This window comes from Polypterus senegalus, chromosome 2 (assembly GCF_016835505.1).
Source record: "Polypterus senegalus isolate Bchr_013 chromosome 2, ASM1683550v1, whole genome shotgun sequence".
Classification (NCBI taxonomy): Eukaryota; Metazoa; Chordata; class Cladistia; order Polypteriformes; family Polypteridae; genus Polypterus; species Polypterus senegalus.
In genome coordinates, this window is record NC_053155.1 from 2,320,029 (window position 1) to 2,345,590 (window position 25,562).

General features: G+C 41.2%; 1 protein-coding gene across 3 annotated transcripts in view; it reads left to right on the forward strand.

Annotated features, from left to right (window-relative positions):
- Positions 1–25,562, forward strand: part of LOC120521464 (butyrophilin-like protein 2) — a 113,724-nt gene that overhangs the window by 7,129 nt on the left and 81,033 nt on the right. For all 3 annotated transcript variants that reach the window (XM_039743064.1, XM_039743067.1, XM_039743068.1), the window contains exons 2-3: positions 11,011–11,082; positions 12,123–12,470. In XM_039743064.1, the coding sequence (XP_039598998.1) occupies positions 11,013–11,082; positions 12,123–12,470 (418 nt within the window). In that variant the 5' untranslated portion in view covers positions 11,011–11,012. The remainder of the gene's footprint in view (positions 1–11,010; positions 11,083–12,122; positions 12,471–25,562) is intronic.

Sequence of the window (25,562 nt, forward strand, 5' to 3'; positions counted from 1 at the left end):
AGGGAACTCTCCCCAGGGCTCCCACCGGCTTCTCCAGCATTGCTTGCGTCACCCCCCCCACCTGTCTCAGCCACTCTGGATTCGGGAATATACAATACAATACAATAAAATGTATTTTTGTATAGCCCAAAATCGCACAAGAAGTCCTGCAATGGGCTTTAACAGGCCCTGCCTCTTGACAGCCCCCCAGCCTTGACTATCTAAGAAGACAAGGAAAAACTCCCACAAAAAACCATTGTAGGGAAAAAATAGAAGAAACCTCCGAAAAGGAAGTTCAAAGAGAGACCCCTTTCCAGGTAGGTTGGGCGTGCAGTGTGTGTCAAAAAAAAGGGGCTCAATATAATACAATACACAGAACAGAACACATTATCCTCAATACAGTATCAAAATAAAAATATTACAAGTACGTAGCAGAATTTAACAGTAGATGATATCTCATAATATGATTTGAATTTGTTTCGAGTCCTGGAGACCTCGGCCATCAAGCTGCCTCCCCTAATTGGCCATTCCACAGCTGAGTCAGCACTAGGCCAGCCAATCCGATGAAAGGACCCCTCTACCCAACGATTCCTGCGATCCTCCATCAGATATGACTCTACTTTAGGCAGGCAAAACAGCTTGGCAGGTGGACTGTAGCACCAAGTGCCACATTTGAGTACAGAGAAGAGAAACAGAATAGGTGAGGGTTAGTAACACATTATAACTGTCATGTTACTTATGTTTTAGTGCTAATGACTAACAACAGAGATGGAGTCTGCACAGTTAATCAGCAGGTCTAGTCAGGATATGCTAAACTGAAGTCGTGAGTCTTCAGCCTGAGACTGAAGGGGCATCTCTTATAGTAGCAGGCAGACCATTCCACAGTTTAGGGGCCCTGTAACTAAAAGCTCGACCTCCCACTGTTATTTTATTAATCCTTGGAATCATAAGCAGACCGGCATCTTGAGATCTTAATGTGCGCTCAGGTTTGTAAGTCATGATAAGTTCAGACAAGTAAGCCAGACCTCGGCCATTTAAGACTTTAAAAGGAGGATTTTGAAATCTGCCCTAAACTTAACTGGGAGCCAGTGTAAGGATTTAAGAACTGGAGTTATGTGTTCATATTTTCTTGTTCTTGTAATAATTCTTGCAGCAGCATTTTGGATTAACTGGAGGCTGTATAGAGAACAGTTTGAACATCCAGTGAACACCGCATTGCAGTAGTCAATCCTACTAGAGATAAATGCATGAATTAATTTCTCAGAATCCTGTTTATTTAGAAAGCACATTAATTTCCTAACATTTTTAAGATGGAAGAAACATGTTTTGGACAACTTTGTAATATGTGCTTTAAATGACATGCTAGAGTCAAAGATAACTCAGAGATTGCAGGCTGATTCAGTAAAATTAATGGGATTCCAACTGAGTTAAATGATGACAAAATATTGCTGTGATCAGCATCATTCCCTCCAACAATTAACATCTCTGTTTTATCTGTATTTAAAGACAAGTAGTTCTCATTCATCCATTCCTTTAATTCACTAACACAACTAATTAAAGACAACATCGGAGAAACTTCATTTGATTTAAATGAAAGGTATAACTGGGTGTCATCTGCATACGAGTGAAAATTAACATTATGTTTCCTAATGAGAGATCCCAGTGGAAGCATGTAAAGTGAAAGTACTGAGCCCTGCAGGACAAAGAATAATGATGGAGTACTGTCAGCATATTTCTGTACATATTGGAATCAATTTGATAAATAAGAACTAAACCAAGTGAGCGCAGTGCCTGTAAGCCCATCATCATTTTCTAGCCTGTGCAGTAAAATAGAATGGTCAATGGTGTCAAATGCTGCACTTAAGTCCAACAACATAATTACAGTGGAGTTTCCTTCATCAGAGGATATCAGAATGTCATTTACAACCCGTGTTAGTGCCGTTTCTGTACTATGACCAGTGCGGAAACCAGACTGGAATTTCTCAAATAAATTGTAATGCGTAAGGTGTGACTGAAGCTGACTGGTGACTACTTTTTCTAGTATTTTAGAGAGAAAGGGTAAATTTGAAATAGGCCTATAATTATTTAGTATGTGTGGGTCTAGGTCTGACTTTTTAAGTAAAGGTTTAATGACTGACACTTTTAGTGCATCAGGTACTGTGCCATGCAGTAATGAACTATTGATAATGGTTAGAAAAGGTGCTGCAAGAACATCCATGGCAATTTTTACTAGTTTTGTTGGCACTGGATCAGGGAACAAGTAATGGGCTTCATTTTAGAAATTAAAGTTAAGACTTCCTGCTCAGTTACAGGATTAAAATGACTAAAGTGCTGAATGCAATGTGAGACAGTGTCTGCTAAGCTAGTATTTGGTTTGATCTGGGATCTTATATTATTAATTTTCTCAATGAAGAAGTTCATAAAGTCTGTACTGCTAATATCTGTTGGTATTTTGCACTGTTGATCTGAATTCCCATTTGTTAATTTAGCCACTGTTCTAAACAGTACCCGAGGATTTTATTATTGCTATCTATTAATGTAGAATAGTATTCTGAGCGAGCTTTAAAGAGGGCTTTTTTATATTTATTAACACTCTCTGTCCATGCAATTTGAAAGACATGTAGCTTTGTTGTTCTCCATCTGCGCTCCAGTTTTGACACTCTAATTTAAGAGCTCGAGTGTTTTCATTAAACCAGGGAGAGTTTCTATGTGCTTTGATCACTTTTGTTTTAAGGGGAGCCACTGTGTCCAGAGCATCTCTCAAAGTCACATTATAATGCGATACTAGCTGATCTAAATTGTTTTTCACAATTACACTCGACTTACTCAAAGTATCTATAAATTTTGAAGCAAAATTACAATCTGTTTTAATCTATGAGTGCGTTGACAAGGGCAAGACTAAATCAAATGTAATTAAGTAGTGATCGGAAATAACTTCATTTAATGGAGTAATATTTGAATTTCAACTTTGTAAGTTATTAAATCTAATGTGTGGTTATGATTATGAGTTGGACCTTTGACAATCTGACAGAATCCTACTGAATTGAACAAATTAAGTAAAACATTTGCTAAAAGTGTGTACGTTAAAATCCCCCATCAACACTACGTGATCATAATTTATAGCCCTGGGGCAATGGAGGCCATCACCCCGTAATTCGGAAAGGTGCTCGTCCATCCCTTAGGACCGACTAACCACATGTTCAACTGCTGTTCAGATGGAACCTTTCTCCACTTCGGCCTTCAAACTGCTCAATTAAATATTTGCTACTACCACCAAAATCTGCACCCACGGTGGATCCACCTGGACACTCACCCTAGGCTTCAATGCACACTGCAGTGGCCCTCCTACTCATTAAGGTTTAGCCCTTGCCGGTGACAGCCAGGTATGGGCCCGATGCCCCAGTGCCATCCATTTTCAGTGCTGGTTTATTTGGCAGGTGAATTGTTACACACTACTTAGTGGGTTTCCGACTTCCGACTCTCCAACTCGTGCATGTGTTAGACTCTTTGATCTGTGTTTCAAGACGGGTCGTGTGGAGAGCTGACTTTGCCACCGAACCCTGGCGCCCCATGGAATGTGAGCACACCCTACCTCAGCAGCCTCCAGGCTTATTTATAAGGCTGTGTTTATTTATTTTTTAGTTGTGATATTTGATCTGTACTGAATGAGAGCAACTCATGAAGCCATTGTTCTGGCTGGCTGGGTGCTATCCAGATGTAGAACCAAAGCACAATTGTTAAAACAGCAATGTGAGTGCAGATGACTGCTCCGATTGCATTTGGAAAACCTGACATTGCTGCGAATTGAGGTTTCGTAGTTCAACCACATTGTAGGGAAATCTTATCTATCTGGATGACAAGCAGATAATAACATCCTATACAGCTGGCATGGCAGGACTCAGTGATGATTGTGAAATACCCAATTGGTCAGGAAGTTCACATTGAAAAGCTCCTGTGGCTAAAAACCTGAGAGTGGACAGAATGTGATAAGGAGCAGGTAGACCCCAATTCCTCAAAGTCTGCTTTTGTAAAGCCAGCACCAGTTCAGCACACAGCTCCAAGAGGAGAACTTTGGGAAATCGAAATTGACTTAGAAGCTAGTCATCATCATTATCTTTAAATATGTGCTGTCTTCTAATTCTTCCATTTACGATGTCTTCTAACAATGCTAAAGCAGGTATGGGAGTTGGAATAGTTTGGCTATTCTGTGCACCATTATATCATTACAGAATGATTACAATCAAGTGAATTCAATTTGTAATTGATATGCAGTTTACAATTTCAGTGTATTTGATAAATCCTGCGTCATTGATGCGAATATGAAAAAGAAAAGTGAATGGCACAGAAACAGTACCACTGCTTTGACACTGGGTGCCACCAGTATGCAAAACTGAGCAGAAATGTGCATACACAAGGCTGGGGGCTACAGTGAAAATGTGCATGGTTTTAAGCCAAGTTTTATACATCTCAAAGTGTGCAAGGAAACTGGCATATGCAGCATTTCTCTGCGTATGCACTGTTTATACTTGAAGCCCCTGGTCTTTCAGTCCTTCTGGTGTGTCATGTGACAAGAAAGAGATTTGTCCGTGCGCTTCACCCTTGTCCTCTTTGAGTAGTGCTGCAGGGTTTCTTGTTACCTTTCTGGTCATGGTTGCCTGATGGTGTTTTCCAGACCTCAAAAGGCTTGACACAATAATATACTCCGAGGCATCACGAGTTTGTCTTTCCCTGAGATCTCACTGTGAATATAATGAAGGGAAGTAGTGAACTGTGACAATGGACTCCACAAGGGAAAGTAAAAGAGTAGTTGAGAGCAGGACCTGCACATTTAGTCTGATTGTCTGTGATCAGATGAATGCCCATCTAACCTCAATGGCTATGTTTAACAATGAAATTTTCTTCTAGGTTGTCCCTGTGTTTACTTGTAGCCCTCCAAACTGCTCAGTGGTGGAATGCTTAACTCGTATCTTTATTTAATGCACTATCCTTCCTCTTCTTTTATTCACTTTCCATAATCAACACCATGAGCTCAGGGTTGCTGAACTTAGGAAGGAGGTGGTCGCCTGTGAAGTAGTAAGGAATTGACAGATGTGGAGATTCCAGGCCATTAAGGTAGAGGCAGGTGGTCACTGTCAGACAAAAGTGGAAGGAAAGGGTCCCAAAAAAAACAAATCATGATGGTGGGTGATTTAAATACAGGCTTTTCCAGAAACAGAGAATACTGTATAGACAACAACAACAACAACATTTATTTATATAGCACATTTTTATACAAACAGTAGCTCAAAGTACTTTACATAATAAAGAATAGAAAAATAAAAGACACAATAAGAAAACAAAATAAATCAACATTAATTAACATCGCATAAGAGTAAGGTCCAATGGCCAGGGGGGACAGAAAAAACAAAAAAACTCCAGACGGCTGGAGAAAGAAATAAAATCTGTAGGGATTCCAGACCATGAGACCGCCTGACCAGTCCCCTCTGGGCATTCTACCTAACATAAATGAAACAGTCCTCTTTGGATTTAGGGTTCTCACAGAAGGACTTGATGGTGATGATGGTCACGTAGACTTCTGCCTTTTAATCCATCCATCATTGTTGGAGCATCATGAAGCTTTGAGTAGGTGGAGGTGGCGCAGGAAAAAGAAACAGAAGAGAGAGTAGGGGTCAGTACGGATTTTAGAGCCACCATTTTTAAGAGCCGAGGGGTCGAGATGATGTTTCTTAAGACGGGGTTTTAACGACAGCAGTCTTAAGACAGTCTGGGAAGACCCCCAAGTCTTTTCATATGCATTTAGCCTGCATTTGTATATACAAAGAATTCTATTTAGCTCCGAGTTCACAGAAATAACTCAAAGTATATGCAGAACAGAGAAGTGTCTGCCTGTCAAAACTTCCTCCTGATTAGTCACTTAAGGGGGCCAGAATTAGAAATCCTTAAGAGACAAATTCGTTCTGAACCCAACTGACATCTCAAACATTTTTATTATAAAGTAGTGATTAAATTAAAAAAAACAACATGAAGATTAAAGAAATTGAAACAGATGTGAATTAAATAGGAAAATTAATTTTAATACACTTAACAAATAAAACCAAAATGAAAGACTAAGAAGAAAGCAGGCAAGAAATAATCAAAACTGTATATAACTAAAATGAAACTAAAGGCCAAAAACAGCTTATAAATTTAAATGTCAATACTCTCAGTGTTTCATTGTGCCATCAAATCACTTAGGACATGCATTTAACACAAAATGTCTTAGGTTGTTTTCTTAACACTAGAATTACCAAAGCCTACGAAAAAACTCGTAATTCTGGCCTACCTTAAATCCCTTCACACCCCTCTATCAGCATCGTTTGCGTTGTAAATGTGTTTATCAGCACAAGCAGCAAGTAGCCTACTGTCCCATCCCACCACTGCCACAGAAAGGGTAAAAACAGCTCAAGCCTTGATTATCTGGGAGTGAGACACCTCAAGCTGTATTGAGTAAATAATACATTGTTATTTGGAACACTTGCATTTCATGTGTGTTCCGTGTCTACAACAATCTATGTAAACACATTGTTAAAACAGAAACATTTGTCATGTTTTAGTAATAATTGACAAAATGTCGACATGAAGTGTATAATGTGTGACGCCTCAAGTCCAAATATCAAAGAAACAGAAAAGGTACAAGTATAACAAAACAACTGCGCTTTTATTCAAGAATATAACTGGGTTCAACCCTGGACCCCTCCATTTTGAGAAGTGAGCTGCTCTTACTCTTATTATTATAGAATAAAAACATACATTTCATTTGAGCCTGTAACAGCTGGTGTAAATTTATGGTACTTGTAAAAGGTTAGCAATTTTTTTGTTTTATTCAGTTTCATTTTCCCAGTCATGTTGACACTGCTGTTTTCACACAAAGACACTCTATAACAGAGGTGATAATGAGGGTTCTACATCACAGAAAGAATGCACTTTGCACTTTTGCCATCACCGTACTTTGTATAAAAAACCCAGATCGAATGTTATTTACCTATTTACCTATTTTCCTGTACTCTGCAGTATACTTGTGACTTTACACTGTAGGAAATAAGTAAATAAATCAAGGTAAATGGGAAATAAGAAGAAATGTTCAACCAGCTCTACACCTCCTGTTACCTGTAATGTCTTAGTGGTCACACTGTCTTCGTTGTACCCCACATATTCAACCTTTTGGACCTCTAATGGCAAGCTGCTCATGGATTGAGGTGGTGTTTACTCCAATCCCTAACAAGAGTGTGCCATTGAGACCTTAAAAGACCACAGCTAGACAACAAATGCACAATCACTTCTCAGCTTTGCTAGTAACAATCAGATAAAGCCATTGACTTAAAATTTTATTTAAAAATTTAATTTATTTGCACCAAAACTATTAACTATACAACCTGAGTGCTCTAAGTTCTCACTCAGTCCAAGTAGCAGTGATAAGGTGTGATGACCTCTATATTCCCAGATGGCTTATATTCTTTATTTTCTGGTTTGTATTCTCAAGCAAAATGAAGATATGGGGAGAGTCAGATAGATATTGAGAGGTCTTGGGTAGTTATTAAAAGTAACTGAAAGAGGGGGCAGCATTGGGGGGGACTCAGGGGTCCTTTGAAAAACATCTCATTTTACAACAGCACCAGTTCCCCTTTTTCTTGCGCAAACAGGAGCAAACACAGACACAGAAACACGCACACACTCACACAAACACACACACACACACAGACATACAAGTACCAGGGCATGTTGACTGATTTTGTGTCATAAATTATCAAAAGCTAAAGGTTTATATTCATAGATTCAAAACTAAGAAAATGAAAAGTATAAAAAAAAAACTCTAAAGTCCAGGGGCCTCATGCATAATGCCGTGCATAGACTTCACACTAAAACATGGCGTAAGGACAAAAGTGGAAATGTGCGTATGCACAAAAAAATCCAGAAGCATAAATCTGTGCGTTTGCCAACTTCCACGTTCTTCTGCACCATAAATCTCAGTCAGGGGGAAAAGTAATGCACATGCACGCACCTGCTGCCCCATCCCATCTCCTCCCAGAATTACACCTCTTTGAATATGCAAATCAATATAAATAGCACTTAAGCTCAGCGATCTGTGAAAAGACAATGGCCAAAGCATGGGCAAAAAGTAGAAGAATTTTAGCGAATACCAAGTCGAGGCAAAGAAAAATGAACTATTTGTTGGTTTAAACAGTAGTATTATCAACAAAAGGAAGTAGATCGAGTGACATAGAGTGTCGGAGAAACTCAAAAGTTCAAGTTCACAAAGTCGCACAGTGCCCGAACTGTACAAACAGTTCTACAAGGAACATTTGATGGACTGATTGAGTGTGTTTAGAGCTCTTGGGATGAAACTGTTTCTGAACCGTGCAGTCCATATATGAAAGGCTCAGAAGCGTTTGCCGTATGAGAGCAGTTCAAATAGACAGCATGGCTGAAGCACCGTGTGTTTGATGCTGTATACCGATAATTCTCTTTCCGATCAGCTGCTGTAGAGCTGTGATTCCACACTCAGATACAGTGGGATAAATACTTGAGAATAACAATGCTAAAACAGCTATGGTATTTGGAATAGTTTGGCCATTACGTGGACCATTATATTGTTACAGGTTAACTACAATTAGATGCCTTAAACTAATAAAGAATATGCGGTTAATTTAAGTGTATATGATAAAGCATCATCAGGGATGTGGCTCTAAAAAAGAAAGGGAAACCACACTTGAGCAAAAGCACTGCTTTGATGCTGGGTGCCGCCAGTTACAAAAGCCGAGCGGAGAATTTGCGCACACCAGGGATTGCGCCAAGTTTAGTTTTTATACATTGCGATATAAGTGTAGAAATGGGCTTACGCAAAGTTTTTGTATGTACGCACCATTTATACATGAGGCCCCAGCTTTGTGTTTCAACTGTCCCAGCATGCAGTGCACACATGTGCACCTTGACAAGACAAGAAGCAACAGTTTAGAGTCTCTCCTGTAGACTACTTTATATGAACCAATAACAAATAATAACAAATCCACAATTAACGAAGTTCCAATTATTGAGCCAAAGTTTTAAAAGCAGAGACAAAACCACTCAGCACAACACAACACAGGAGCAGAAGGAGGCCATAGAGCAGCAACACTGAGAAAATATAAGACTGAGGCTCGACTCACCACTTTTATTGTGTAGACAGTGAAGGCCATTGTCCACAGGCCACCTCAGTAACTGGTAGTATGTTGGCAGCCAGAGGAAAGGGACACAATTAAGAACAACCATCAACAAATAAAGAAAACATCAATGAAAAGAAACCAAAAGCAGAAAGAAAAAAAAAATCAGAGTGGAGCAGCAGCTCAGACAAGATGACCATGTTCAATTAATTGTATTCTGATTTTTACATTCCCACTGGTAGTGGGATTAGTGGGACTATTCCCATTGGCAGTGATTTTACAAATTTATAAAGTTCAAATAAATCACAATCTTACATTTACCAAACGAAATACATAAAGGGACTCACTGATTTTCATAATATACAGAAGGAGTAATGTGTATGGTTGATGGTGGCCAGAGCAGCACCAAAACAGCAGAGGGCAGTGAAAACTGACAATGCCAATGTGGAACGGCACAGCCTGCTGAGGGCAGTAAGGCCTCTAAGACATGGTGCCCAAGACGTGAAACAAATGGGATATACAAGAGCAAGCCAGCATAGTTAGAAGGACACCAGCCTGCAGCAGGTCAGTGACTCCAATGAGCAGGTGACATGAGGGGTGATGGGTAATGTGATCATAAAATACAAGGAGTTTACCTGAACAAAGAGAAATATACCATAAGGGCTGACAGGGGTGCACAAGACCTCCTGGATGACAAGGGGCAGCACAAAGTCCTTCATAGGAAATTCTTGGGTCAGGTTGTTGATTTGCAGTCATGGTTGGTAGTGTTCTGCAGTTTTATTTTGGGTATTTTAAACAAAACTGCTTCTTTTTAACACAGTTTATGTCATGGAATGTAGGCTGCTAAAATTTCCAGTTTGGAAAAGAGGCTTAATGATTCCAAGTGGACACCAATATAGGGGTCACAGACTAGTTCAGCCAAATCATGGTGGTAAAGGAAGGGAAAACACAAAATGCATGGCTTGTAATATAGAGAAAATCAAACCTTAAGGCCCACAGTCAATAGGAAAGCACAAGTTACTATCTACACAAACATGTGTAGGCATGGTAAGGTGATTGTGAGTCAGCAGCACAGAGTAACATCTGAGGTGCCACTTCACAGGGATTATGGGTGAAAAGTCAGAAATAAAAACTCAGATGTGATGCGATTAAACCATAACATCGCACCCCTTTGATTTTATATATTTAACACTTTCAGGTATTCATTGGTTTAAATCAAGATGAGTGCCATCCAGTTCCTTAGCCATTACTGTGGACCTCACCTGTAAATTATCTGGACAGGCCTGTGTCCAATATGAAGAGTTTCCAACTTTGGAATGAATGGCTGTTGTCCTAACATGTTACTTAAAGAGATTTCCCATTTCAGTGTTTGTCCACAATGGTCAGGTAAGTGAAAAAAGAAAACCAGCTGAAGGAGAAGGAATCCAGTGCTCCCATGTAGAGGTCTATCTCAGGAGAGCACCAGGGACAACTCAATGGAGTCTGGTGATTTGTCCAAGTGGTCTGATTGACTTTCTTTAAAGCCTTTAAAGTCCTACTGGGCAGCAGAGTGTGCTGTTTATGCTAATGAGCCGATATCAGGGTGCCCAGTCTCAGGTGTTGGTGACTTTAATGCCCGTCACAGACAGTTGTATACATGATGTGTGCACTTTGAGAAAGCTCTGATCTAATATACTGAGGAATTCTACGCATTTCACTTGTAGATATACCATAAGTAAACAGATATGAAGGGCAGAACTGTGTGTCCAGGGGATGGTACCATCTTGTCTGCTTCATGAGAGTGTCTGCCTCATCTCTCAGGACGTCAGAATCATTTCTTACTGTATGGACAAACCAAGCTTTTATTCTTTTGCAGTCATGAAGGTCCAGAAGGGATGGAGCTGCTTTGTGTTCATTGTGCTTCACATGACATGCGTCGCCTGGACACGTATGTGTTTCTATGATTTGTTTTTCTTATTTTTACAACTTGTTGTCTTTAAGTAGAACTTTTTTTTTGTTTACTAGTGGTTTTTTTGTAATTGTAATTTGGTCTTTGCATTTTACCTCAAATCCTGCCCTCTCTAGACTTAATTTTAGCTATTTAACCCTATCTTCATAGTCAGTTTAAAATGCCTAATCTTAAGACTCCGATTGGGGGGGCCTAACTTAATTTATTTGTTTTATTATGTTTTAGATGATCTACCCCTACCCCAAACCTTGTTTTAACACTAGGTGACAGGGCCATTGGTGGGACAGTGAATGCCTAAACCTAAACACTCCACTAATGGCCCTAATGTTAATGTTCACCCTAAGTAATGTATATTTTAACCCAAATTTTTAATAACCCTAGATTCTTAGGTTAAAACTTAGAACCGGCGGGTGGGGTGGGCGACATATTTGGATTATTATTATTTATTTATAAAATACCTTTTAAGAATATTTATGCCCTTCTTATTTACTAGTTTAAAACAATTTTAGGGTTTTTATAAAATGCATTTTTAGGTATATAGGTAGGTCATATTAAGGGGTGGGTTTTTAAATATTTACCTTTAAGCTGCTTTTTGACCAGCATATTGCCTTTGTAGGACTTTAATATTAAACCTTTTTAATTGTTTTATATAGGAATATTTTTAAGCGGGATTAAAATTTATTGGGGTGTGTGATTTCAATTGTGCATGCCAAGCAAATAATTAAAAAATAAATTCGGGCGGAGTGTGACAGTGCCTTTGTCTATGTGGACTAGCATCCTCCAATAACCATAATCTAATGTTAAATTCTGACACATATGTTTTTGTTCAGTCTGAGTGTCAGACAATTTAATGGAAAGAGTGAAGTTGAGAATTGTCATTTGAGCAGAATATCAAAAACTAGAAGTGACCTTGATATCAGTATGGGGCTGAAACAGATGGGAGTACAGCGTTTAGTCTTAATCCCCAACACTCCAGGATTTTTCTTTTTTGACTACAGCATTTTGTGGTTTCTTTTCAGAGATCTTTCAAGTTGTTGGACCTTCTTCCACTGTTCTTGTTCATGCTGGTGAAGATGTCATCCTACCCACCTCACTGTCACCAGCTATCAGTGCTCAGAGGTTTGAAGTCAGGTGGTTTCGAGATGACTTTGACTTTCCAGTACTTTTATACCAGAATCTCAAAATCAGACCTGAGCGTCAGATGCAGGCCTATAAGGGAAGGACAGCACTGTTCCTAGAAGAGCTCCAGAATGGAAACGTGTCTCTGAGACTCCAAGATGTCCGTGTTTCTGATGGTGGCCTCTACACATGTTTTGTGGACTCTGGACCATGGAATGAAGAATTTCACATCTCTCTGAAAGTTGAAGGTGATTTTATTCTTTTCTCTTGTTACTCCATGTCCCCTCTATTGGTGGTGACATGGTTCAGTAATGTACCAAAGCCATTTAACATTTCTAATTTTGCTATTCTTGATATTTTGATAATCTACAAACACATAATTGTTCTGTTGTGCTGATAGCCCTCTAGCCTGTTGTCAAATTTGCTCATGTAATATTTCAGCCAGTGTTCTCGCACTGGCATAAACTTCTTGGTGTTAACCCTGAGATTGGGGTATTATTTCTATGTAAATATGGTTAAACCCGAATCAGAATTGGGGTGACGTACAATGATCCACTTTCCAATGTTAAGCCTAAATAACTCTCAGGACAGTGTTCTGCTGTCATCTAGTGGATGAAATAACATCATCCTGCAAAAAATCAGGAATATTTCTGTTCATTCTGTCACTTTATAATAACTTGAAGCTATCTCATCAATATTCATGAGTGGGGTGGAGACTTCAACCAAAGACATAATTGCATGTAAATGAGAAGTCGTGAAGACAGCTTTAGAACAAACTGAAAATGAACCATTGCTTGAATGGAGTGACAGTGATGACAATGTGAATCGGTTAACATGGATAGTGAAACAAAGTAGGATGGCAAGCCGGGTCAATATGGCATCAGTACATCATCTGTGCTGTGACTGGTGGACCCTTTGCTTGACCAAGGTTACTGTATAATGATTGACAATTGCTGTACCTCTCCTGAACTTCTCAAGATATTACTTCAAAGGAAAACTGATGCGTTTGGCACTGTATGACCAAATCACATTGATATGTTGTGTGAGCGTGTGAAGTGGCAGCCTAGTGCAGTAGCTGATTGAAATCAAGGATAGAAAGATGTTTGCCTGCTAATTACTGTTTGCAGTGCCACAACTATCAATATCAATGTTCATGTCAGGAGAAATGTGGAAGTCACTGAGCCAATAATATAATAATAATAATAATAATAATTCTTTGTATTTATATAGCGCTTTTCTCACTATTCAAAGCACTCAGCAATTGCAGGTTAAGGGCCTTGCTTAAGGGCCCAACAGAGCAGAGTCCCTATTGGCATTGTGGAACGAGCCCCGGACACAGCACAGCACGCACCGCCGCGTCCACTGTCGGAGAACTGCCTACTCGATTCCGGTCATTCACATCATGGCCAATTTCAGCAGGTTCTCCTTTATGCTGTACGGGGCCAGCTGTACTCACCTTCCCCGCCATACTACTCCGGCCAAAGGCTCCAGCGTCGCGCCGTTCCTTCACAGCACGCAGCGTCTGTCATGACGCGACCGCCTTCCCCTTCAGCTTCTGCAACTCTGCACGGAGAGCACTCAGCACCTGCAATAAAGGGGACTCTACAGGCCGAAGGCACTCCTCTTGCTCGCGCAGAGCCACCGGCAAGGACAGGAAGACAGCAGACGGTGAGCTTACCTGTCCATCAGCAGCACACGTCGACTGCTTCCTGTGGGCCTTTCCTTCTGGCCCAATTGGGTCTCTCTCTGGCACGGGACAGACATTCCTTGGTCCCTCCTCTCTACAGTCATCGGCGGGCCCGCAAGACACACCATCCAATCCCGTGCGTATCACAGGGAGGGACCTCCGGTCCGCGGCCATCTTGTCTTCCCCTCTCCAGGTGCAGTGGCGTGCCTCTTGGCAACCTCGCAGCTGCCGCGGCCTCTTGAGGTGCAGCGACTCCGTCTTTGCAGTATCTCCTGCTGCCGCCTCTGCACTGCCGATGGCACATGGACCGGCATGCCCCGCCACAGACGCAGAACCAGGCAGTCCCTGCCTGAAACACAAAAAGTGAGTCCGACCCCGAAGGGCCGACCGCCGTGGGGCAGGGCACTTACCTCCCGGATCCCGTCACTTCGAGGCGCCTGCCTCAGTGTGGCCTTCGTCGTTGCACTGCCGGCCTGGCCATCCTCCACGACAGCACGTCTCTCGGAGCCCGCAGCACTCCGGCAATGCCTGTTCTCGTTCCTCTGCACCCGGAGAACATGGCCTTTCTGCGGACCGGTGGCGGTCCGTGGGGAGAACCGCTCCCGCGGGGATGTGCATGCGCTGCTTCTGCGGCGTGTGTGTGGGTTCTGCTGCTGCGCCGGGCCATCCACAGACTGATATTTTGATGCAGGTCCCTGCCTTGTACCAGGCAGAGCATCCTGCCGACGACGCCACAGTGGAACGAGCCCCGGACACAGACAGGCGGAAAAAAATTTGTCACCCAACACACACATCTTTATTTCCACTATTTACAGTTTTACTTTAGTGCACAACCCAGTGCCTCTGCATCAAACCCTAAAGTCTAGGCCTCTCCTTCCAGTGCCTGCCTTCTTCGGGCCGCCTCCACTCTTCTCCAGCAAGACTTTTTCCACTCCTCGTCCGACTCCAGTCCTCGAATGAAAGGAGGCGGCCCCTTTTATACAAGCCCTGGATGGGCTCCAGGTGTTTCCCGACACTCCTCCGCGGACACTCCCCTGTGTGGCGGAAGTGCCGGCTGCACACCTGGAAGCCCTCCGGGTGTTGCCAGTTTTCTTCCCCCCAGCACTTCCTTGTGTGGTGGAAGCGCTGAGGTCCATAGCTCTCCAGGCACTGGGGCGCCCCCTGGAGGTGACCACAGGCCCCCGCAGGGTTGAGCTTCCAAGCTCTGCACCCTCGGTCCCCAGTGTAACCAGGGCAGTCGCCCCCTCGTGGTCTGGAGGAGGCGCAAGCCCTCCTCTAGTCCTCCTGGGCATCCCGGCTGAGTACCACCCCCAGCCGTCTGCCACAGCATTTACAAGATTCGAACTGGCAACCTTATAATGAACGGTGTTGATCGTGCATGTCAGACACTGACTTTCTACCCTCTCATGCACAAGCAACAAAAACATTTTTTCCTTTCTTCTTCCTTCATGGTAGATTTAGTTATCTTCTCTAGAATTACGACATCAATCACCTTCAGGTCAGTGAGAAATGGATTTATATCTTGTCTGATGTTGTTGTTCTTTTCATTCAACCATTGATACAGAGCATGAAGGAATATGCCCTGAGTATATCTTTTGTAAGATCATCTCTGCTCATATAAAATCTTTGAAGATGTCAGGTTTTAACTACTTTTAGTACAGACTTGATAAATTCTAAATACCTAAATCCCTCATGTAATCCTGCATCTAGTGGTGCTTGAAAGTTAGTGAACCATTTATAATTTTCCATATTCCTGCAAAATTACAACTTTAAACATCATCAGATTTGCACACAAGTCCTAAAGGTAGATATGGAGAACCCAGCTATACAAATGAGGCAAAAATATCATACTTGGTCCTTTATTTATTGAGGAAACTCACCCAGTATGACACATCTGTGAGAGGCAAAAGTATGGGAACTTTTGCTTTTAGTATTTGGTGTGACCCCCTTTGGCAGCAATAACTACTACTAAATGTTTCTGGTAGGTCTTGATCAGTCCTGCACATCAGCTTAGAGGAATTTTAGCTCCCATTCCTCCTTTGAGAATTGCCTCAACTCAGGGATGTTGCTGGGTTTTCTCAAATGAACTGCACACTCCAGGTCCTTCCACAACATTTCTAGTTGGTTAAGGTCACTTTGACTTTATAAAAACTTTATTTTATTTTTCTTCAACCACTCTTTGGTTGAATGACTTGTGTGCTTGGGGTCGTTGTCTTGCTGCATGACCCAGTTTCTCTTGAGATGTTGGCCACAGACAGATGCCCTGATATTTTCCTTTAGAATTTGCTGGTATAATTCAGAATTCATTTTTCCATCCACAATGGCAAGTTGTCTTGGCCCAGATAGAGCAAAACAGGGCCACAGATTGATACTGCAACCCCCATATCTGACAAATAGGATGAGATTCTCCTGCTGGAATGCAGTGTTTTTCTTTCTCCAAATGTAACACTTCTCATTTTAATCAAAAAGTTCTATTTTGGTCTCATCTGTCCATAATACATGACTCTTAATTGCTTTCAGGCTTGTTCACATGCTCTTCAGCACATTGTAAACGGGGAACAATGTTTTTGTGGAAAGCAGTGGGTTTCTCCTTGCAACCCTGCCATGCACACCATTGTTGTCCAGTGTTCTCCTGATGGAGGACTCATGAACATGAACATTAGCCAACGTGAGAGAGGCTCTTAGCTGCTTAGAAGTGATCCTTAGTTCTTTTGTGACCTTGCAGACAATCACACGCCTTGATCTTTGTTGGTCGACCACTCCTGGGGACCTAACAATAGTCTTAAACTTTCTCCATTTGTACAAAATCTGTCTGACTGTGAATTGGTGCAGTCCACACTCTTTAGAGAAGGTCTTGTAGCTTTTCACAGCATGATAAGCATCTAAAATTCTTCTTCTGAGGTCCTCTGAAATGTCCAGGATACAGTGAAACTGCACAAACATGTTTGATGATAAAGTCTTTGTTAGACACCTGTTTTTTTGGTATAAACAGGGTGCCCATTCACACCCGATCATCTTCACAGTGATTGAAAATTATGACACTTTGTGACAGCACCTGACTCCAATCTCACCTTCCAATTACTTACTAGCTTCACATACATTTGCCACTCACAGATATGTAATACTGGGGGATTTTCTTCAATAAATTTTCTAAAATCTTTTGAGACTCCCCCCAAAGGCATAACATGCTGAAGAGCATCCCAAAGCACGATCACTGCGTCTGTGGAAGACAGCATATCCATTTCCAAGTCAACTGTGGGCTCGCAGCACTGCAGCGGCTCGCTGCAAAAAGAAATCCGAATCAATCGCTATAAGTGCCTGTCGTTGATGGGTGATACAAGGAACATTATAAATGCAGGAAACAGTATTAATTGGCTGCGACCTTGCCTGATTGCTGTGTCTGTGTATAGAAGAGTGGTAGACCCCGCTACAATAAATAACCGTGCTGTTCCTATTTCAAGTAGAATAAAGTTGGTTTGCTAAAGTACTGAGACTCAGCCTCGTGCAAGACAGGGACTTACACATCACAAAATAAATGACTAAATATGATATTTGTGTCTCATTTGTTTGGCTGGGTTCTCCATTTCTACTTTTAGGACTTGTGTGAAACTCTCATGATGTTTTAAGTCCTATTTATGCAGGAATATGGAAAATTCTGAAGGGTTCACTAACTTTCAAGCACCATTGTACATTGTATTTGTTAAGGATAATATATGAATTTTCAGAACACCATTAGAAATTTGCCTACCATGAACTCTCAACCATATAAAGTCATATTAAGAAGACATCCTTTTCCAAAGCCCCCATAATTCCTCCTAATTTCAAATTTTGTGCCAATTTTTTTTTAGCTTTGATCGATTGAGCATCTTGATACTGTCCTGTGGTGATGTCACTGTATAATCCTCACTCCTAGATGGGGTGAAATCCTTTCCAGTTAGGACTTGTAATATCATATCCTGGAGGTTAAGTAGGTGTGACGTGCCTGCATCCTCTACAATTCTAAATCTGTCACCCTTTACATAATCAAAAAGTTAATAATAAAGTTCTAGTTTACCTAGTTGTGAAAGTTCTGCTGTTTCATCTTCTCCATCTTCTATACCTGCAGCCAGAGGGCAGAGTTAATTGTAATCTAATTTCTTGTGGATATCCCAGATCAGCATCTTAGGTGGTCCAAACATTGACATTTCTCTTCTGTACCTAAAGCTGGGCTGTCTGGATGAACATACTTACAGGAGTCCTCCGTGAAGCTCCACAACAGGATTTCCTATGCGTAGTGACAACTGTCACTACAATATGGTGCTGATCCTGGACAAGCCCCCATTGTTACCGGCTGAAACAGAAATAAATAACCAGCGTGAAGAAGGAATTCCACAGTGGCAAGCAGTGCAATCAAATTTAAACAAATGTGGAACTTCTGAGTGATAGATAGATAGATAGATAGATAGATAGATAGATAGATAGATAGATAGATAGATAGATAGATAGATAGATAGATAGATAAGGCACTATATGATAGATAGATAGATAGATAGATAGATAGATAGATAGATAGATAGATAGATAGATAGATAGATAGATAGGCACTATATGATAGATAGATAGATAGATAGATAGATAGATAGATAGATAGATAGATAGATAGATAGATAGATATGAAAGTCACTATAAGATAGATAGATAGATAGATAGATAGATAGATAGATAGATAGATAGATAGATAGATAGATAGATAGATAGATAGATAGATAGATAGATAGATAGATAGTCAATATGGTCTAAAGCAAGACATTATTAAAAACAAAGAAACAGAAATTTCTCACTTGCCAGTCCCAATCTCCGTGAACCATTATGCAGACATTGCTGTTGGTACAAAGGAGACACCCATAGCGTTTCTTGACACACTTGTGCTGAATGATGCCTTGGCTGAATGTCCTGAGTGTTGGTGTGTCAGAGAGAGGATGTACAGAGTTTTTCATAACGACACTCGATTTTGTTTTCATTCTCTCCTCCACTATGACCTCTAGAGGGTCAAGAGTGCACCCAATAACTAAGTCTGCCCTTTTAATTAACTGGTGGGCCTCTCTTGAAGTGATGTTACCAGCCCAACACACCACATGGGTCATCACAGAATTGTAGAAGACAAATAGACTCGCTGATGGAACAAGCTGCCCATCTTCATCCCCTAAGTGGAGTCCCTCACCCTTTAAAAAAACACCTCTGGAGACCATATAAATCACAATTTTGATTTGGTGTTGTATAATGGAATAAGACAACAATATGACATCTCCATTGTATTGTAGTTAATTTGGCTGATGACTTTTCTGAATGAAGCGCACATCTGTGTATCAAATACTGAGTACAAAATATCAACGTGTCCTCTTATCCAATCTTAAGATAATTTGAGATTCCAAACAAAAAGTTACACATGTTGAGGCCAAATACCTGAGGTCACATGTTTGAACAGGGTAAGCGACCATTCATATAGTGGGCACTGGGAGTCTTCTGCTGTTGATTTGTATGTGACAGTAATGCACATTTCCTTTCTTTTGTCATGTAATCACCGGACAGTACAAGGTTCAGTGCAGCCTGGAGAATGTTCTCCCAACTAGAACAACTCCATATATTCTGAGCACTTATCACTATGGGCCTATGGGTTAGACTTTTTGGAAATTATTAATACTGTAAAAATAGAACAAAATGCATTCTTGAGGGCATATAATGTTTCAAATACAGTAATATCTCTAGTGGTACATTTTTCATTATGCAGATATTTACCTCACACTTTACATAGATTGTACTGATGAACTGTTTTACACATTCACTCTGTCAGTGATATCCCTCCATGCCACCCCCCTATCCCTGTTAGCTGTTACTGCAGTGTTGGTCCTCTTTTATTGGATGTGTTCTAAAGTGAAGCATTTCTGATAAAAATACCTTTTCCCTTCTTGCAGCTTACAATAGGACTTAAGGTAAATGGGGTACCAGCATGAAAAAAGGCTTAAACACACCAAATATATTTGATAAGGTGCACTTACTTTTAATGTGGTCTGTTGGGCCTGGCAGTGACATGAGAAACTCAGGCCCCTCTTTGTTCTTTCAGTGTTTTTGCACCCCTTTCACCAGCAGATGGCACCTGAGAGTCCAGTGACATGAACACACTTAAATTAAGCTAGATAACATTATTTTGAAGCTGTGTTAACACTGACTGAATGATATGCGTCAAGTCTGATCACTGTGAATGACTTGGGCATGGACAGTCCTAACAGAGTTATACAGAGCAAATACCAAGCAAGTTTCACTTGGGGAGACATGTTACTTTGACTTCTTTCTGTGGTTTGTGTGTGTGTGTGTGTGTGTCCTGTTGCTGTGATTCTAATGCTTTGTATATATATTATATATATATATATATATATATATATATATATATATATATATATATATATATATATATATATATATATATATATATATACTACAGCAAAAAAAGAAACGCCTCTGACTTTCAACTGTTTTTACTTTCAGTAAACTTAATGTGTAAATATTTGTATGAACACTAAAAGAGTCAACACCATAAGACATAAACTAAAAATGGTTCACAATGTGTCCCTGAATGAAGGGAGGCTCAAATTCAAAAGTACCAGTCAGTATGTGGTGTGGCCACCAGCTGCTTGAAGTACTGCAGTGCATCTCCTCCTCATGGACTGGACCAGATTTGTCAGTTCTTGCTGTGAGATGTTACCCCACTCTTCCACCAAGGCACCTGCAAGTTCCTGGACATTTCTGGGGGGAATGGCCCAGCCCTCACCCTGCGATCCAACAGGTCCCAGACGTGCTCAATGGGATTGAGATCCGGGCTCTTCCACTGCGAGGATGATCAGCTGTCCTTCCTGTCTCACTGTAGCGCTGTCTTAGGCGTCTCACAGTGCGGACATGGCAATTTATTGCCCTAGCCACATCAGCAGTCCTCATGCCTCCCTGCAGCATGCATAATGCACGTTCACGCAGATGAGCAGGGACCCTGGGCATCTTTCACAGCCGGTAGACAAGTCTCTTTAGTGTCCTGCGTTTTTAGAACTGTGACCTTAAATGCCAACTTTCTGTAAGCTGTTAAGGTCTTAACGACCATTCCACAGGTTGCATGTTAATTCATTGATTATGGTTAATTGAACATGCATGGAAAACATTGTTTAAACACTTTACAATGAAGATCTGTAAAGTTATTTGGATTTTTAAAACATTATTGTTGAAATACACAGTCCTGAAAGAGGGACGTTTCTTTTTTTGCTGAGTATATATATATATATATATATATATTTTACCATCTGACCATCCTCATAGCAATGTGTAAATTCTTTGTGTATATATTTACTTTACATAATGTTATTATTCCACAATCATTACATAAAGTAAATAAATTACATTACATAGTAAAATTTACACACGTTGAGGGTTTGCTGATATGCTGGATTGTGTTGTTCTTCTGTCGCTGGACTCCCGTCCTCCCTGCTTCCTACTTCTTGTTTCTCTACTCGACAAATTTCTACACAAAAAACGTCTCCATGAAAGTAAAGTGAGTCTTCAAAACTTTTAAAGAACATAAAAATTATTAACAGTTACATTTATTTTAATGTATTGAACAATTTACTAATAAAATGTCATACTATAAATGCCTTACTGCATTTCTTCATGATAATATTACAATGTCAATTATAAATCTTAGCATTCCAAATATTTAGGAGCTTGTAATGCTGTCACATTTTCTTATTTCTTGAAGATCTCATTTTCATTGCATGCGATCACCTGTTGTTGGGCAGGCAGGAAATATAATACGGTTTTGAGTATTTACAGTGCTGGTAACAATTAGTCAAAATAGCATATTACAATCACTTGGGCACATCAAGTAGTAAATTAATTCAGAAATAAATGTAAAGTAGCCAGTAACTATGTTGGTAAATTAAAGTAAAGTTATAAGTAAAAAAAATCATATAAAAACCCAGCTGTCGTTGGTAAGAGAGGCCTTGAGGGCTGACTTTAGCAACTGGTGAAATTGCTCACAGAGGCCATTACCTTGGGGTAGGAGGCAGTGGTATAGTGCAGTCTCACCCAAGATCCTGTACCATTGCAGCCCATAGCTATGAAGTGAACTGTCCACCTAGTGTCATAAGTGATGTGGGAGGGCATGCCAAACTAGCAACCCAAGTGCTGAAAAAAGCCCTTGCTACATCAGCAGCGAGTGTGGACATCAAAGGAAAAACTTCAGGCCACCTGCCAGACCTGTCAACAACAGTGAGCTGGAGAGTAAAACATTGAGATGGCAGAAGAAGGCCTACCAGGTCCATGTGAATGTGGTTAAAATGGCGAGCAGGACACAATGAAAGAGGTCAGTGGGGCTTTAACATGGCAAAGTATTTTAGCCTTCTGGCATACTACACAAGCTGCTGCCCAATGTCTTTCCTTCCAAACAACCTTGCTGCCACTAAACTTTGAGATGCCTGCCATCCTGGATGTGAGAGGCTATGTACACTGTCAAAAATGTGCTGTCTCCAGTTGCCAGGAACAATTACGTGTACTGTACTGGGGTCACATAGGAGCTTGGTAGCACTGCTGGCCAGCTGCACCACTGACAACCGCAGGCTGCTTTCCAATGTGTATGGAAGCAAGTGTGGGCAAAGTGAGACGATCAGCCACCACATTGTCATTACCCTCAAAGTGTCGGATGTCTGCTTTGAACTCCGATGCGTAAGCCAGATTATATTACTGCAGGATAGACCTGGGCTCAGAGACCTTGGAAGCTGCAAGAACTAGTGGTTTGTGGTCAACAAGTGCAGTAAATGGCCGACCTTCGAGGAAGAAACGGAAACGTCAATTGGCTAGATACAAACTCAGGAGTTCACAGTCAAAGGTGCTGTACTTGCGTTCGTTGGGTCGTGGATATCTGATGAAAAATGCAAAAGGCTGCCAAGCATCACCAGCCATCTGTTCAAACACCACCCCCTCTGCATGCTCCAAAACGTCAGTTGTAAGAGCAAGTGGAGCATCAGGCAGTGGGTGCACGAGCATGGCTGCCTCTGGTAAAACACGTTTGGTGTTCATGAATACCTCATCTAGTTCTTTGGACCACATGATAGGGAGTTTTGCAGACTGGCCCTGTAGGGTTGTATAATTAGAGCTGCCCGAGGAATGAGCTGGTAGAAAATGACTGTGCCCAAAATTCCAGGAGGGCACATATGATGCAGAGTTGTGGGAAATCTGTGACAGTAGAGACTTTGGAATGCAAAGGAATCACACTCTCCTTTGAAATTTGATGTCCCAGGAAGTCCATAACATGCACTCCAAACAGGCACAGCAGGACTGAAAATCAACCCACGCAGTCAAAGGCGATCAGAGATGAGCGAGGTGTTCAGCCTTGGGGGAGCTGGCCACCAAGATGTTATCCAGGTAGACAAAAAGGAATTCTAAACCACTGAGGACAGAGTCCATCAACCTCTGGAATGTCTACACTGCATATTTAAGGCTGAGTGGTGTGCACAGGAATTCAAACAATCCAAAGGGGGTGATGACTGCCATTTAAGGAATGTTCACCACTTGTTCAGGTATTTGGTGGTAGTAGTGGACTGGGTCCACCTTTCAAAATGTAGTAATATTTTTTTACCCCCGGAGCTGAAACATACAATTCGTTATCCGGTTTGTCTATGGTATTCCACGTATGTGGGTACTGTATTTCTGCTAGACCGACTTCCCAAGAACCTTCTAATTCTATGGGTTTAGCAAGGTTTGTCGTGAAATTGGAAGTTGTGTTGTTAGGGAAAATGTCTGAGGAAGCGCTGCTCGGTAGAGTCACAAAAAAACTTTTGTGCTCCATTGTATACCGCTAGAACAATGTTTTTCAACCGGGGTTCCGTGAGTGCTAGCCAAGGATTACACCAAAAAAGTCCTAAATCTCGGGAAAATGCTGGGACAAAATCCAGCATCGTGGTTTTATGTGGTTATTAATCGTTCTTTAGTCCTTTAGTCAGTTGCTGTTTCTCTGTTAGTCTATGTCACTGCCTCATTCTCATCTGCCTGACAGGCCGGTTAACTGCCTGCTCCTCCTTTCTTATCTTCGCCCCTCTCTCGCTCCCAAAGTTAAATGACGGCCAGAGCACCAGGACGGTGTGCTTTCACTAGCTATAGGTGGCGGTTGTGTGGCACTTTGCATGGTGTAATAGCAGTTAGGCTTGTTGTTTGCAATAATTTTTGTAAATTATTGTTTTGATTTCGAACATGGACCGATTTGTTAAGAAGCGTAAATTAGAAGACGCCACAGCAAATGATGATACTCAGGTTCCGGAGCAGTTGATTGAAGCTGCCACTGCTACCGTTAGCACTGCAACCACTGAAAAATGCCGCCGGCAATCCGCAACTCAAAGCTCGCCAGTACAGTGACAACTACTTAGCTCTGAGATTCACTTGGACGGGAGACACTGACTGCCCTTCACCACTGTGTATTGTTTGTGGTGAAAAACTTGCCAATAGTGCCATGGCGCCAGCTAAACTTAAGCGGCATTTCACAACTAGACATCCAGAGGTATCAGACAACAACGCACAGTACTTTCAGAGGACATTACCCTTGAATAATAAGCAAATGGCTGCGTTTGAGAAAAAGTTCAAGATAAGTAAGAAAGCTCAAGAAGCAAGTTATGCTTGTTTGTTGCTAAGAAAATGAAATCACATAACGTCGCTGAAACGGTAATTTTGCCTGCATGCCAAGAAATGGTGAGGATTATGTATGGGGAGGATGCCGTATCAGAAATTAATAAGATTCCGCTTTCAGACAATATGATAAGTAGGCATATTGCTGACATGTCCAGCGATATTGAGCGTAATGTCCTCTCAAAAATTAAAAGTCGTGGGTTCTTTTCAATTCAGGTCGACGAGAGCACAGACATCAGCGGTAAAGCACAGCTGCTTGCGTTTGTTCGCTTTATTGACAATGAAGCTATTATGGAAGACTTTTTTTGCTGCAAAGAGTTGCCAGAAACAACAAAAGGACAAGATGTTTATGACGCTTTAAATTCACATTTGCAGTCTTGCGAGATGACTTGGGAAAACTGTGTTGGCATTTGCACAGACGGTGTGCCTGCAATGACAGGAAATGTCAAAGGCTTTGTCTCGCTGGCACAACAACAGAATCCCAATATTATCGTCACTCATTGTTTTCTTCATAGAGAAGCACTGGTTGCTAAAACAATTGGACCTGAAATGAAGTCTGTACTGGACATGGTGCTGAAAATAGTTAATTACATGAAGATGAGACCACTAAAATTTCGTCAGTTTGCAAAAGTTTGCGAAAGTGTGGAAGCAGACCACGTCACTCTCATCCAGCATACAGACGTACGATGGTTGTCTCAGGGAAAAGTTTTGCGTTGTTTCTACAAACTAAGAGAAGAGATGCTAGTCTTCTGTTCGCAAGGAAACCTGAAGGACTTTGCAGAAGTTCTGGGCGATGAATCTTGATGTTCTAAGCTAGCATATTTGGCTGACATATTTCACAAATTGAACTTCTTGAACAGTGGCATGCAAGGCAGGAACGAAAACATCTTGATGTCAACAGACAAAATAAGTGCTTTTCAGAAAAAATTTACAATTTGGAAGAAACACGCAAGTGCAGGGA